The sequence below is a fragment of the Pseudophryne corroboree genome, chromosome 12 (genome assembly GCF_028390025.1).
Source record: "Pseudophryne corroboree isolate aPseCor3 chromosome 12, aPseCor3.hap2, whole genome shotgun sequence".
Lineage (NCBI taxonomy): Eukaryota > Metazoa > Chordata > Amphibia > Anura > Myobatrachidae > Pseudophryne > Pseudophryne corroboree.
This window is the reverse complement of record NC_086455.1, coordinates 35,910,000-35,922,938: the sequence shown is the minus strand read 5'-3', so window position 1 is coordinate 35,922,938 and position 12,939 is coordinate 35,910,000. Positions and strand designations below refer to the sequence as shown.

Here is a 12,939-nt window from a genome sequence, read left to right as displayed (position 1 = left end):
CCTGGAAGTCTTGCTCTCTGAGATACCTGGGTATAAACCTAACTAGAGAAGACAACTTGATTGAGTGTAACTATGCCCCGTTATTAAAAGCGTTTACTTAGCTGACTGGGGAGTGGATGCTGCAGGAGGTGTCTTGGTTGGGTAGGATTGCTGTTGATAAGATGGTTTCATACCGAAATTAATGTACCTGTTTCGTGCCATACCGAAGCCCCTTCCCAGACTCTTCTATAATAAATTTAACCAGGTCTTGACCAGATATGTGTGGGGAGGATCTAGACTGAAAATCGCTAAGAAGACTCTTGTTCGGCCTAAACTGTCTGTGGGAGTAGCTTTCCCAGATATAGAAAAGTATCATGCTGCATGTCTGCTAAATCAATCTAGGGACTGGTTTGACACCACGAGTCTGAAGCCTTGGGTTTTCGATCTCTCCTAGAATTATCTCTACGAGAATGCCGGGATACTAGATATGTCCTCTTCATGTCTCCTTTTAGCGCTTTCTCCTTTTCTTGTATCTGTATGTTCAATGTAACAAGTTGTATACCCCTTAGACTTTGCGTTGTTTAAGTTTGCTTATTGTAACCATTCCGGACTTTCCCTGTGTTTCCCTATCTCTTTATTCTGTTCCCCATTTTTTGTGTGTAAACTCTTCAATAAAAACCTTAATGTTTAAAAAAAATAGTGGTCGACCTAAGTGTGGTCAACCTTCAATACCACACACATATTATCTAATCTGGAATTACACAGTGTATTGTGGAAAGCCCTCCTAGCTGAGGGAAATTGTGGCACGTCATTCACAATAATAGGTACCGTATATACTCGAGTATAAGCCGACTTTTTCAGCACTTTTTTTTGTGCTGAAAAAGCCCCTTCGGCTTATACTCGAGTCAGTATTTAGGAGGGACACGGAGGGCACAACGCGCGGCTCTCCTGTGTCCCTCCTGCGTCTCCGGCGTGTGTGTGTTAACGGAAGTGCCCGTTTGTGAGCTCTGATTGGCTCACGAACCGGCACTTCCTTTAACACACACGCGCCGCTGGAGACGCAGGAGGGATACAGGAGAGCCGCGCGCTGTGCCCTCCGTGTCCCTCCTTCAGAAGGCAGCGTGGGAGCGACGGAGGGTAAGTATCTGGCACTGTGGGGCATATCTGGCAGCATGAGGGCATATCTGGCACATCTGGCAGTGTGGGGCATATCTGGCACATCTGGCACTGTGGGGCATATCTGGCAGCATGAGGGCATATCTGGCACTGTGGGGCATATCTGGCACATCTGGCACATCTGGCACTGTGGGGCATATCTGGCACATATCTGGCACATCTGGCACTGTGGGGCATATCTGGCACATCTGGCACATATCTGGCACATCTGGCATTGTGGGGCATATCTGGCACATCTGGCACATATCTGGCACATCTGGCACTGTGGGGCATATCTGGCAGCATGAGGGCATATCTGGCACTGTGGGGCATATCTGGCAGCATGAGGGCACATCTGGCACATCTGGCACTGTGGGGCATATCTGGCACATATCTGGCACATCTGGCACTGTGGGGCATATCTGGCACTGTGGGGTATATCTGGCAGCATGAGGGCATATCTGGCATATCTGGCACTGTGGGGCATATCTGGCAGCATGAGGGCATATCTGGCACTGTGGGGTATATCTGGCAGCATGAGGGCATATCTGGCACTGTGGGGTATATCTGGCAGCATGAGGGCATTTCTGGCACTGTGGGGCATATCTGGCAGTGTGAGGGCATATCTGGCACTGTGGGGCATATCTGGCACTGTGGGGCATATCTGGCACTGAGGGCTGTGTACGGCTAGAGCTGCATTTCCCACCCTAGGCTTATACTCGAGTCAATGAGTTTTCCCAGGTTTTTGTGGTAAAATTAGGTGCCTCGGCTTATATTCGGGTCGACTTATACTCGAGTATATACGGTATTTTATTCTTTTTCTTAATGTAGAGAAATTCTTCCAGAATATGATGTACATTGTGATAACCCACAAGGAATGGGTGCCAGAGAGTTTAGTCATTTTCAGGGGTCTATTTACTAAGCCTTGGATGGAGATAAAGTGCACAGAGATAAAGTACCAGCCAATCAACTCCCAACTGTCATTTTTCAAAGCAGCCTGTGACATGGCAGCTAGGATCTGATTGGCTGGTACTTTATCTCTGTGGACTTTACCTCCATCCAAGGCTTAGTAAATAGACCTCTCAGTGTTTTAGCATACCTCCCAACTGATCCGATTTCAGCGGGACAGTCACGTTGTTCAGGCACTATTCCACTGTCCCACTCAATGCAGGGGCGAATTTAGGGGTCAGGCTGCCCCTAGGCACGTTATTGGCTGCTGCCCCCTCCCCTACCCCCTAATCATGTCACTGTCCCCATCATTTTAGGGCTAGTCCGGATGCCTTGAGGCCACCAAAGCGGCACCAACCTCACCCAACTACCAGCTCTCGGATTACAATTTGCTGCCCATTGTCCCACTGGCCTTATCAGCCTTGTGTGCCACCCCCCAGCAAGTGCCGTCCCTAGGCACGTGCCTCACTAGGCTAGTGGGAAATCCACCACTGACTCATGGGCCACGTGAGGCCCCCTGCCACACGCTGCATACATGCATCTATTCACGGGAAAGAGGGACTTGGGGCATGTCCAGCAGCCTCAGTGACAGAAACGGGGGCTTGACTAGTGATCACGGCATTTCCCTTGAGGCCATACCCCCTTGCTGCTAGACCACGCCCCCTAATTTCAGGCCTGAGGCACGTGCGAGTGTCCCTCTTCCCTGCCGGACAAAGGGGGTAATTCAGACCTGATCGCTGCTGTGCGTTTTCACACAGCGTGCGATCAGATCTGAATTGCGCATGTGTATGCACCACAATGTGCAGGCGCGACGGACAGCAGCAATGGGGATCGGTGGTCAGTGACGGGATGGTGCGAAAAATCCGAACGCACGGGCGTTTGCAAGGTGATTGACAGGAAGAGGGCATTTGTGGGTGGCAACTGACCATTTCCAGGGAGTGTCCGGAAAAACGCATGCGTGTCAAAGCGTTTGAAGGGAGGGTGTCTGACGTCAGCTCCGGTCCGAATCCGCAAGAAGCAATCGCAGCGGCTGAGTAAGTCCTGGGCTGAGCAGAGACTGCACAAAATCAGTTTGTGTAGCTCTGCTACACATCTGAACCCACACTTGCACAGCGAATTCACCATCCCCCTGTAGGTGGCAACTATCTGATCGCAGGGCAGCAAAAAACGCTGCCTAGCGATTAGGTCTGAATTACCCCCAACATTGGGAGATCTGGTTTTACTCAAAATTTTTAATTTGCCCCCCAAAAAAGCAGTCTGTACTAAATGGTTTCAGTGGCATCACTAAGGTGGGGCAACACTCTGTGACACCACCCGAGGGGGTGGACCCAAAACAGCAGAGCCACTCATCTATTTTGGTGTCAGCCCCTAAGACAGTGTCACTGAGCAGCAGTGAGATCGGGGAGAGGCTGCACAGCAACTCACGGCGCAATGCACAGGCCACCAGCATAACAAAAACGGGGGAGTGACACACGGCCCTATCTCCAAACTGCTATACGCTAGGGGGTGTGGCCTTCGGTGAGGAGGGGATTATATAAAAAAAAAATGATTAAAAAGACACGTCACTGGAAGAAATGGTATTCTTTAAATTCAATGGAATTACTTAAAATTACTAAAATTGGAATGGTAAACATATAACGGGCTGTTCCAAACACAAAAAGACAGAGAAAAGAGGCGAGTATTGGAATAATCATGCGCCACAGCAATTTACCAAGCTCCCAAGCCATTACGATATTGCTGCGATGAGCAGAAATTAGGTGCCAGGATAAACAAATGCCTCTCACTAAAACGAGACCACAAAATCAAGGACTAAAAGTAATTTATGAGAAATCATCAACACATTTTAGCATATGCGTTGCCCACATTTTCATAAAGTTTCCACGAAGGCCATTAAATGTCATTTACAAACCAGAAATGAACACAAAGGGCTGTTTGCAACATAATATGCCTATTTTTGCCTTCATACACCTGTGTATTTGGGGATTCCCATCACTACGTATGAAATGAAATCATCCCTTAAATTTCTTCATTCTTTAGGTTAATTTAAGACAAAAATGAGCAGCAGTTGAGGAAAACATGCAGAATTATGAATGATAGAAGGGTGGTCCTAAATTGAAAGCAAATCTGAAGTAATCTGTCTTTGATGATTTTGCTAAGGTTGCATAGTGGTTTTTGATTTTTTTTTTTATGAGAAACCGTTCTCTAAAGTTTAATGTAGGAGTGCACCTTGTGCATGAGGAGGGGTTGGGTATCCGAGCAGTTGGGTTCCCGATGGTCAGAATACCGACAGTGGGATCCCGACGGTAAGAATCTCGACGGATGGCAGTAAGTATTTTTATCCTACTCCTAAGCCTAACCCGCCCCTCCCGCAATTTAACCGTAACTTCCCCCTCCCACTGCCTAACTTCCCCCTCTCTCAGCCTCAGGGACGGATCTAGACTTTTCTTTAGGGGGGGCGGTTTACTGTTTAATCTTGACTCCTCCCTCTACAGTCCCAACTCCTCCCATCTGCAATCCTAACTCCTCCTCTCTCAATTCTGACTGAACTTTTTGAGTGAGACTGAGATAGAGCTTTCTGAGTGTTCTATGTACATGTGACTGTGCTATGGGGTAATTGTATTTATTAGCCCTAGTACCCACACACCAGCAAGTGAGGGGCAAATGCTCTGTAACTCTTGCTCTCCTGGCTCCTCTGTACTGCTGTGGTATAAGCTGCAGCACATCGTTCTGCCTCAGGCTCACCCCGTAGAGCTCTCTTCTGCTCAAAAGTGGGTGTGGCTATGACTGTGTTAGGGGGGGCGGTCGCCCCCTTCGCCCCCCCCCCCTAGATCCGGCCCTGCTCAGCCTAACCCTAAACACCACCCCCAGCCTAACCCTAACCTCCCCCACGCCTGCAGCCAAACCCTAACCTTTCCCCTGCTGCCTAACCCCTAATCCCCTCATACTTACCTTCGGGATCCCGATGTCGGATTCAGACCGTCGAGATCCCGCTGACGGTATTCTGATTGTGGGGATCCCAGCTACCAGGATCCTAACCACATACCATGAGGAGGACTAATGAATGCACTTGCACAAAGTACATTTTACTGAGTGCTGCTATATTTTCTAGTTCATAAATGACTGAAATAAAAAATAAAGTGGATTTAATTCCCCACACTCTCATTTCTCTCAGTTTATCTACTACAGCTCTTATTTTCTTTTGGAATTTAGGGTCAAGTGGTAAGAATGGTTACCCAATTACTAGCTAATAACAGAGGGGGTAATTCAGACCTGATCGCAGCAGCAAATTTGTTAGCAGTTGGGCAAAACCATGTGCACTGCAGGTGTGGCAGATATAACATTTGCAGAGAGATTTAGATTTAGGTGGGTTATATTGTTTCTGTGCAGGGTAAATACTGGCTGCTTTAATTCTACACTGCAATTTAGATTTTAGTTTGAACACACCCCACCCAAATCTAACTCTCTCTGCACATGTTATATCTGCTCCCCCTGCAGTGCACATGGTTTTGCCCAACTGCTAAAAAGTTGCTGCTACGATCAGGTCTGAATTACCCCCAGTGGCTCTAATTCATCCATTTATAGTAGTTCGTTCCATGCCACACTATCAGTGCTGCATTGCATTCAATAGTACATTGTGGCACATACACAGAATGCAGGATTTGCTCCACTAATCACATTATTAATGGATTACCCCTAAAGCTAGAGACCCAGATTAGCTAGGATAGAAGCAGATACGTTATATTCAGATAGAACAAACAGTAGACACCCCTAACTGGAATACACTACTTACGGTAATTAAAGAAGATATAAAAAAAAAATCAAGAACTTTCCATGAACTACACTTTAATTATCAAAATAAATGAGAGAAATTGGGGTAATATGCTGGAGATAGAAGCACATGTGCAAAATAGGGATCTCGTACAACTGGATGAAGGTATGTAGGTGTTTAGCTTCCACTTCTAGTCATTACCGTCTTGTACATTTTCAGATCTTTTGTGAAAATGCAGAATAAGGGCCTAGTTATCAAACTTATCACTCCTTTAAATAATGTGGAAACTTCCTTAAATGAATTGGAATCATCAGTTTCTGTATGATCCGGTATCACTGCAATTCACCAAGGGCAGAACTCAGAAGATACCAGAGGTATTTGCTATATTCAGCTAAGTAAAGCAGGAATACAGAGTTCCCATCTTTTTCAGTGGGGATTGTGGTCTTCTCCAATTTATTGACATATGAAAAGCTTTTTGGAGCCAATACACTTGATAACTTACACCTTCTTTTGATGACGTTTGTAGCTATAGGCTACATTTTGGTTTTATACCGAAGGGGTTTCTACAATGTGATTTAGGCAAGTGGGGCCCAAACCCGGCTGTGAGGTGATAGATAAGCTAACACTTTACTGTTTACTTGTCACTGCCATGAGCTGTTGCCGAAACCACTGTCCAGGTAAGAGATGATTGATAAATAGCATCAAAACTTCATTCCTTTTTGTTACAATATACAGTGATAAGAATGAGGCTTTCCAGAACCCCACCTCTACCTATGATAAATAGCCCTCTAAAATAGGAATTGTATACTGCTATGTAATAACTTAACTCATCCTTCTAAAACTATGTAAATGTTCATCATTCACCTGTGCTTTGCTCCATGACTGTTCCAACTTCAATGTGACCAGATGTTGTTGTTGTTGTTGTTGTTGTTGTTGTAGTAGTAGTAGTAGTACTCCAGTTGCTTGCTACTACACTACTAGTGCACAACAATCCGTTCTCTGAGATACTGATCACGTGACTTCCATTGTCTGAATGTGCTGCAAAACAGAGGGAATTAGTAATCACAAACTTTAACAAATAAGACTCCTATCCATTTTCTCAATGAGGATTATGTCCTAAATTTGTTAGAATACATTCCTTAAGTGCATCTCTAATTCTAGATGATTCTTCCATAGTACATGTTATGAATGAAGCATCCAAAAAATTCTAATGCTTACAGGCAAACCTCCATGCCAATGTTGGTAGCTGGTTTATGAAATAAAAACTCATTAGTACTGTACATTGGATAAATATTTTATTCAAAGGTATTAAGAAAGAATATGTTTTGCTCTTCTGGCTTCATGGGTGCAGCCATCTTGCCTGAGGCCAGATGACACTATTGAAGCCATTCACAGAGACTTACTTCTCACATGACTTCAATGTCCAATCCTGTTGCAGAGTGCCCTATATAAACCATTACAAAGCACCTGGGCTTTGCCAGTTCAACTAATCTTCAAAAGGATTCCTGGCTTCTATATCTGTAGCTACAATCCCTTGCAGTTTCACAATGTAAAAAACCTGCAGGTCCAATCTGCAGTCCCTTGCAGTTCCCACACTCAGTACTAAGCTCTGGGGTAACCGCTTTAGCCTGCATATATTGCCACTAGCATAACATGACAAGCTGGTCCGCTGTATGCTCTGCTTCATCTACGCTACATATTAGTGCTATTGTGAGTATGGTTGAACAATCTGTGCACTGCAATAATCCCAAGCTCATGCATGCTGTTTGGCTTGATGTAGTCCTGATGAAAGGGCATGGGAGCCCTGAAACAGTGACAATAATATGCTCCGTTCATATTAGTGCTGGACTTTTGTCTGTGTGTACAGATATATATATATATATATATATATATATATATACATTATATCTATATAGCAGCAATAGTCCAGTATAAACCAGAATACTAACACACACACACACACACACACACACACACACACACACACACACACACAATCGTTTTATAAAACCTCAAACCACATTGTAAGTACTATCAGACCACAATAAAGTACATAGCATGCAAAACAAGCTCAAATACTTATCAAATGCCATCAAATCTTTACAAGCTGCACCATCTGGCTGGCAGTCCGATGGCCGTTTTGTCGCCCTAATTCATCTTCTTCCAAAATGATGCACCGGGGGCAAAAGTGCGAGATGGAGAACTTTGTTTACCCCCTGAGCACTATTCAGCTGATCTTTGCATGTACATAGATCAGCTGCAGCGGGGGGACTGATCATCAGTTTTCCTGACACGTGTGCCCCCCCCCCCCCCCCGAAACTTGTATGTGCCCCTTTAAAAATAAAAAGAACAGTGTTTGCAACCTGGTAGTTAGTGTTACTGGTACAGCAGGGGTTAAAGGATGGTCATGTGTTCTATACTGGTGAGGTGGCAGAGCCAATTGGACAGAGAGAGAAAGCAAGCGGAGCCTTGTGAGAAGAAGAGGGAGGTGACAGAGTTGGAGAGAAGCCATTGAAGGAACGGGTAGTGTTATGAGGAGTGGAGTGGGAGAAGCTGAATCGGAGCAAACCAGGTGGTCACGCAAGCGGTGTAGAGCAGTGCTGCAGAGCAGCAGGGTTCTTCCATGAGTGCAGAGAACAAGGAGAGCGGGGCTGTAAGACATCGCAGCCGTGGACTACCAAGCCTATGCAGGGGTGCGGATGGTGCAGACATCTTGAGAGGCTGAAAACCACTGAGACAGGTCCAGTCAGAGAGCCTGAGAGGTTCAAAGTGAGTAAACAGAGACTGTGTGTGTTGCGGATTACAAGCGGGTGAGTGTTAGACCCAATTGCGCATTTGTCACACACATACTGCTCACAACCACATGGAGAAAAGGGATGCCCACAGAGTGACACCTGTTTGAACACACTTTACCAGTGCAGAGACATTACTTGTGAGAGGAACTTGAAAGAGACATTGAGTTGCTTTAAAGAGTAAAGACTGGGTTATTTGTTTGAAGACAATTACTACAGAGAAAGTTGCATAGCTGGAGATCCGAAGATACCTTTGCTATTTACATTCTTTTTGCAATACTAAAGAACAGTGACATTGGCTGTGGTCAAATCTGATTTTCTTGTCTTCTTAAATTCATCATTATTATTATTGTAATTGTCCAATTTTGCCAGATAACTAATCACCATCTTTAATCTAGAGTTGTTTGCGGCTCAATAAGATAATTTTTTTGTTGGAGATTGCTGTCAGTGCATTACCATTGCGTATCAATCCAACCTTCCTCTCTGAACAAGGTACAATGAACAATGTATGGGTGAAAACATCTTAGGGAAAGGGTCCATAGCCACCAAACACCTCCAATACCTCATAAAACTTAGACAGCTGCCAACCCCAGGGTTTTGCACATGCTCCGCTCTGGAAGGGGAGCTGAAGAAGTCCAAACCTCCAACCCACCAAACCTCACCGTCCACTTACCCCATTACAGTGTGTTTAGAGAGAATAAAATAAAATGAAAATAATAAAAATAAAAGGTGTCTTGGAAAAAGAACAATGGACATCTACACCAAGGACATCTATGTTCTTATCTAGGACTCAGAAGTCAATGTATGATGTAATATGCAGAGAAAATTACATTTTTTAGATACTTTTCTTGGGTTTCGTATAATCTTTATACAATTGACAGTCAAAATGTTGAAAGTGTAAAGTCGATTGTATAATGACGATGCAGTGGTAATGTTATTGAAAGCATTTTAACCGAGTTGAGATTATGGGGGAGATGTACTAAGCAGTGATGAAAGTGGAGAATGAGCTAGTGGAGAAGTTGCCCATGGCAACCAATCAGTACTATAAAAGTATAAAGAGCAGCTGATTGGTTGCCATGGACAACTTCTCCACCGGCTCACTTCTCTACTTTTATCACTACTTAGTACATGTCCCCCTAAAGCTTTAAACATGATGCTTTAACATTGTGCAGTCAACATTACACTGTCAACAGCGTACTGTAACTATTGGCTAACTACTTTACTTTTCACCATTGTAAAATTCTTATTATTCATTTATCTAGTGCCAAAAGTTTATGCAGCGCTGTACAGATAATATATGTAATTTGTTTTGATCTCTGCTCCATTGGAGAATGCAGTCTAAATCAGGCCTTGCCAACCTGTGGCTCTCCTGCTGTTGTGAATCTATACACCCCAACTGTGGTAGGGCAAGCTGGAACTCGTAGTTTCACAACTGCTGGAGAGCCACAGGTTGGCCATGCCTGGTCTAAAGTCTCTAACATACATGTGCACACACAAAACAGTACATTTTCTCAGAATGCAATTAACCTACAGTACCAGTATGTTTTTGGAGTGTGGGAGAAAATTGGAGGACCTGGAAGAAACCCACACAAATAACTCCAACACAGATAAGCCATAACTGTGAACGGAGCTCATGACCTAAATGCTGTATGGCAGTAATGCTAACCACCACACCATCCATGCTTTTCAGATAATGCAAAATAAACAATTTCTTGATAGAGGTCAAGTTTCCAACTATCTATAAGTGTCTGGAAGACCTTGTGGTATCTTTTCTTTGACCCTCCCGATTGCAGTCCCCCTCTCCCTTCTACACAAAGTTCAACAATCTGTCCCAGTCCGGAGGCAGGTGCTGCAGGAGACCCACTTCTCACCTCTCCATGAGCTCCAGCCCTGTCTGTCTGGCAGCGCCACGGATAGCAGGAGGTCAGCCGTGCAAGGCATGGGGGTCCAGAGGAGATTATTCCCGCCAGCTCCACGAACGGGGAGCCGCCATCTTGGCTCCAGTCACATGACTAGTCTGCATCCAATCCTGAACAATCAGTTACCCAGCTGACTGCAGCTACCAATCCCTGCCTCTCTAACGGTATAAAGAGTCTGAATTGGAGTCACAAGCCACCAGTGCAACTCTGCTCTCAGCCTAGCTGCATGCTTTCTGTACTCGTGTTTTTTTCTCCGCAAAGTGACTCCAATGTGATTTCCATTCTGTGCATCCACTGGCTCCATCGGTTCCAGCCAATATTTTAGTACCATCGATTCCAGCCGATATCTTAGTACCATCGTTTCCAGATGATATCTAACCATTGGTTCAGCCAATATCCTAGACCATCGGTTCCAGACGACATTTTAGTATCTTTGGTTCCAGAAAACATCTAAGCACCATCGGTTCCAGCTGACATCTTAGCATCTTTGGTTCCAGCAAACATCTAGGCACCATCGGCTCCAGCTGACTATTTAGTATCATAGGTTCCAGTTTCCATTCCACAGTCTGTCCGTCGTTTAACCAGTCAAGTTACCACAGATTCTATCTAATGCCAATACGGGACAGACAGGGGGACCACGACCTGCACGTCGGGCGCAGCAAAGTTCAAACTTCCTTGCGGGAGTCCCTGGTGAAGACCACCAACGTGATAGACTCCGCTCCCCTGTTCTGGGTCTCTGCCAACTGCTCAGTATTGGATTTGTAACAGCAGTCTATGAGCAAGAATTATATCAGTCCAGCTACCTTCACTATACCAACTCCTGGTTCCACATCAGTCAGAGACCTGACCTTGGATTCACAAAATCCCACATTTGTGACACAATTTCTCCTTTGTTTCCACCTATTTCCATCTCTTAGATTCTTTTTGAAACTATGAAATTAATACTTTAAAACAACGTATCATGTCTTTTGTTTCCCTGCTTACTCCCATCTGGAACAACTCTAGGTTTCCACCAGAAATGAGCCATGCAAAAAAATAGATTGCACCTGGCACCAGTTGGTCGGTAAAGACCTGCAGTTTTCACTGGGGATTACCAAACCCTGAATATGTGGGGAATGCAGTGGTCAAGGACCAAGCCAAGGGGTGTGGCAGCCACCCGAGGAGGTGTGGCTAACCGTTATAGAGTATATAGTCAGCATACAAAGAACAGTGCACCTTTAAAATATAGGGAAGAATGGTGTGTCAGTGCTGCCCACTTTGATTGGCAAGAGGGCTAATCTTGGTGAAGTTTCCATAGCAACAAATCAAGCTTCCAAGTTCATTCTTGGGCCTGCTCCACCAAATTACTTACAGTACCCTCTAGTAATGTATAAAGAGGGAGTGGCCCGTTAAGCAGTAGGGCCCACCAGGTGGTTTTCCCGGTACACCTATGGATCAGCCCAACCCTGTTGACGCTGCTAGACTTGTGTAAAGCTATCATGAAGCAGCATGGAAGAAAGACTTTGCCTCCTTGATAAACAGACTTGTGAGAACATGAGATTGGGAATAGCTAAAAACTCCATTTACAACTAAATCAAGGAAATGTTCTATAAGGAGTATATAACTAGTAACAACACTAGCATTCTATTAGTGACTAACACTCACAGGACTTAGTTACACACATTTGCAAATATATGGTATGCCATTTGCCAACTCTAAACAATGACAGTTCCTGTATTGGGTCATAAATGCATCTATTTTAAAGCTTTAATCTGATTTACAAGGAAATAACCCAAGAGCCCCCAAAATATCAGTACAAACAAAGACCAGCAGTCCCTGCCAGCTACTGACAATGGGGCTAATTCAGACCTGATTGGTGCTGTACGTTTTCGCACAACAGCGATCAGGCCTGAACTGCGCAGGCATGCTTGGGCCGTTGGGGGGGGGCAGGCCGTGGCGGCTGCGTGACGTCACACGCAGCCGCTGTGATCTGGGCTGCGACAAATAGCTCCCTGTCATGTGAATTGATTGTACTATAGGGCAAATAATGTGAATTGGGGGCACTGTGCTATGTACTGTATAATGTGATTTGGGAACACTGTGCATCACGTAATATGAATTGTGGCACTGTGTGACACATAATGTGAATTGAGGGCACATAGGGCCAATAATATGAACTGGGGGTGCATATGTTAAATAGGGGCACAATGGGGCTGATAATGTGAATTTGGGGAGTGTTGTGGCATATAATGTGAATTGGGGGAACTGTGCAGTATATAATGTGAACTGGGGGCACTATGTGCTATTTAAAGTGATTTAGGGCACAGTGTGCCGTATAATGTGATTTGGGGCACTATGTATCATATAATATGAATTGGGGCATGGTGTGGCACATGAT

General features: G+C 44.9%; 1 protein-coding gene across 1 annotated transcript in view; it reads right to left on the bottom strand.

Annotated features, from left to right (window-relative positions):
- The window catches only part of LOC134979897 (uncharacterized), an 83,461-nt gene that overhangs the window by 23,567 nt on the left and 46,955 nt on the right, over window positions 1–12,939 (bottom strand). The window contains exon 5 of the mRNA XM_063946519.1: window positions 6,716–6,889. Within this exon, the coding sequence (XP_063802589.1) occupies window positions 6,716–6,889 (174 nt within the window). The remainder of the gene's footprint in view (window positions 1–6,715; window positions 6,890–12,939) is intronic.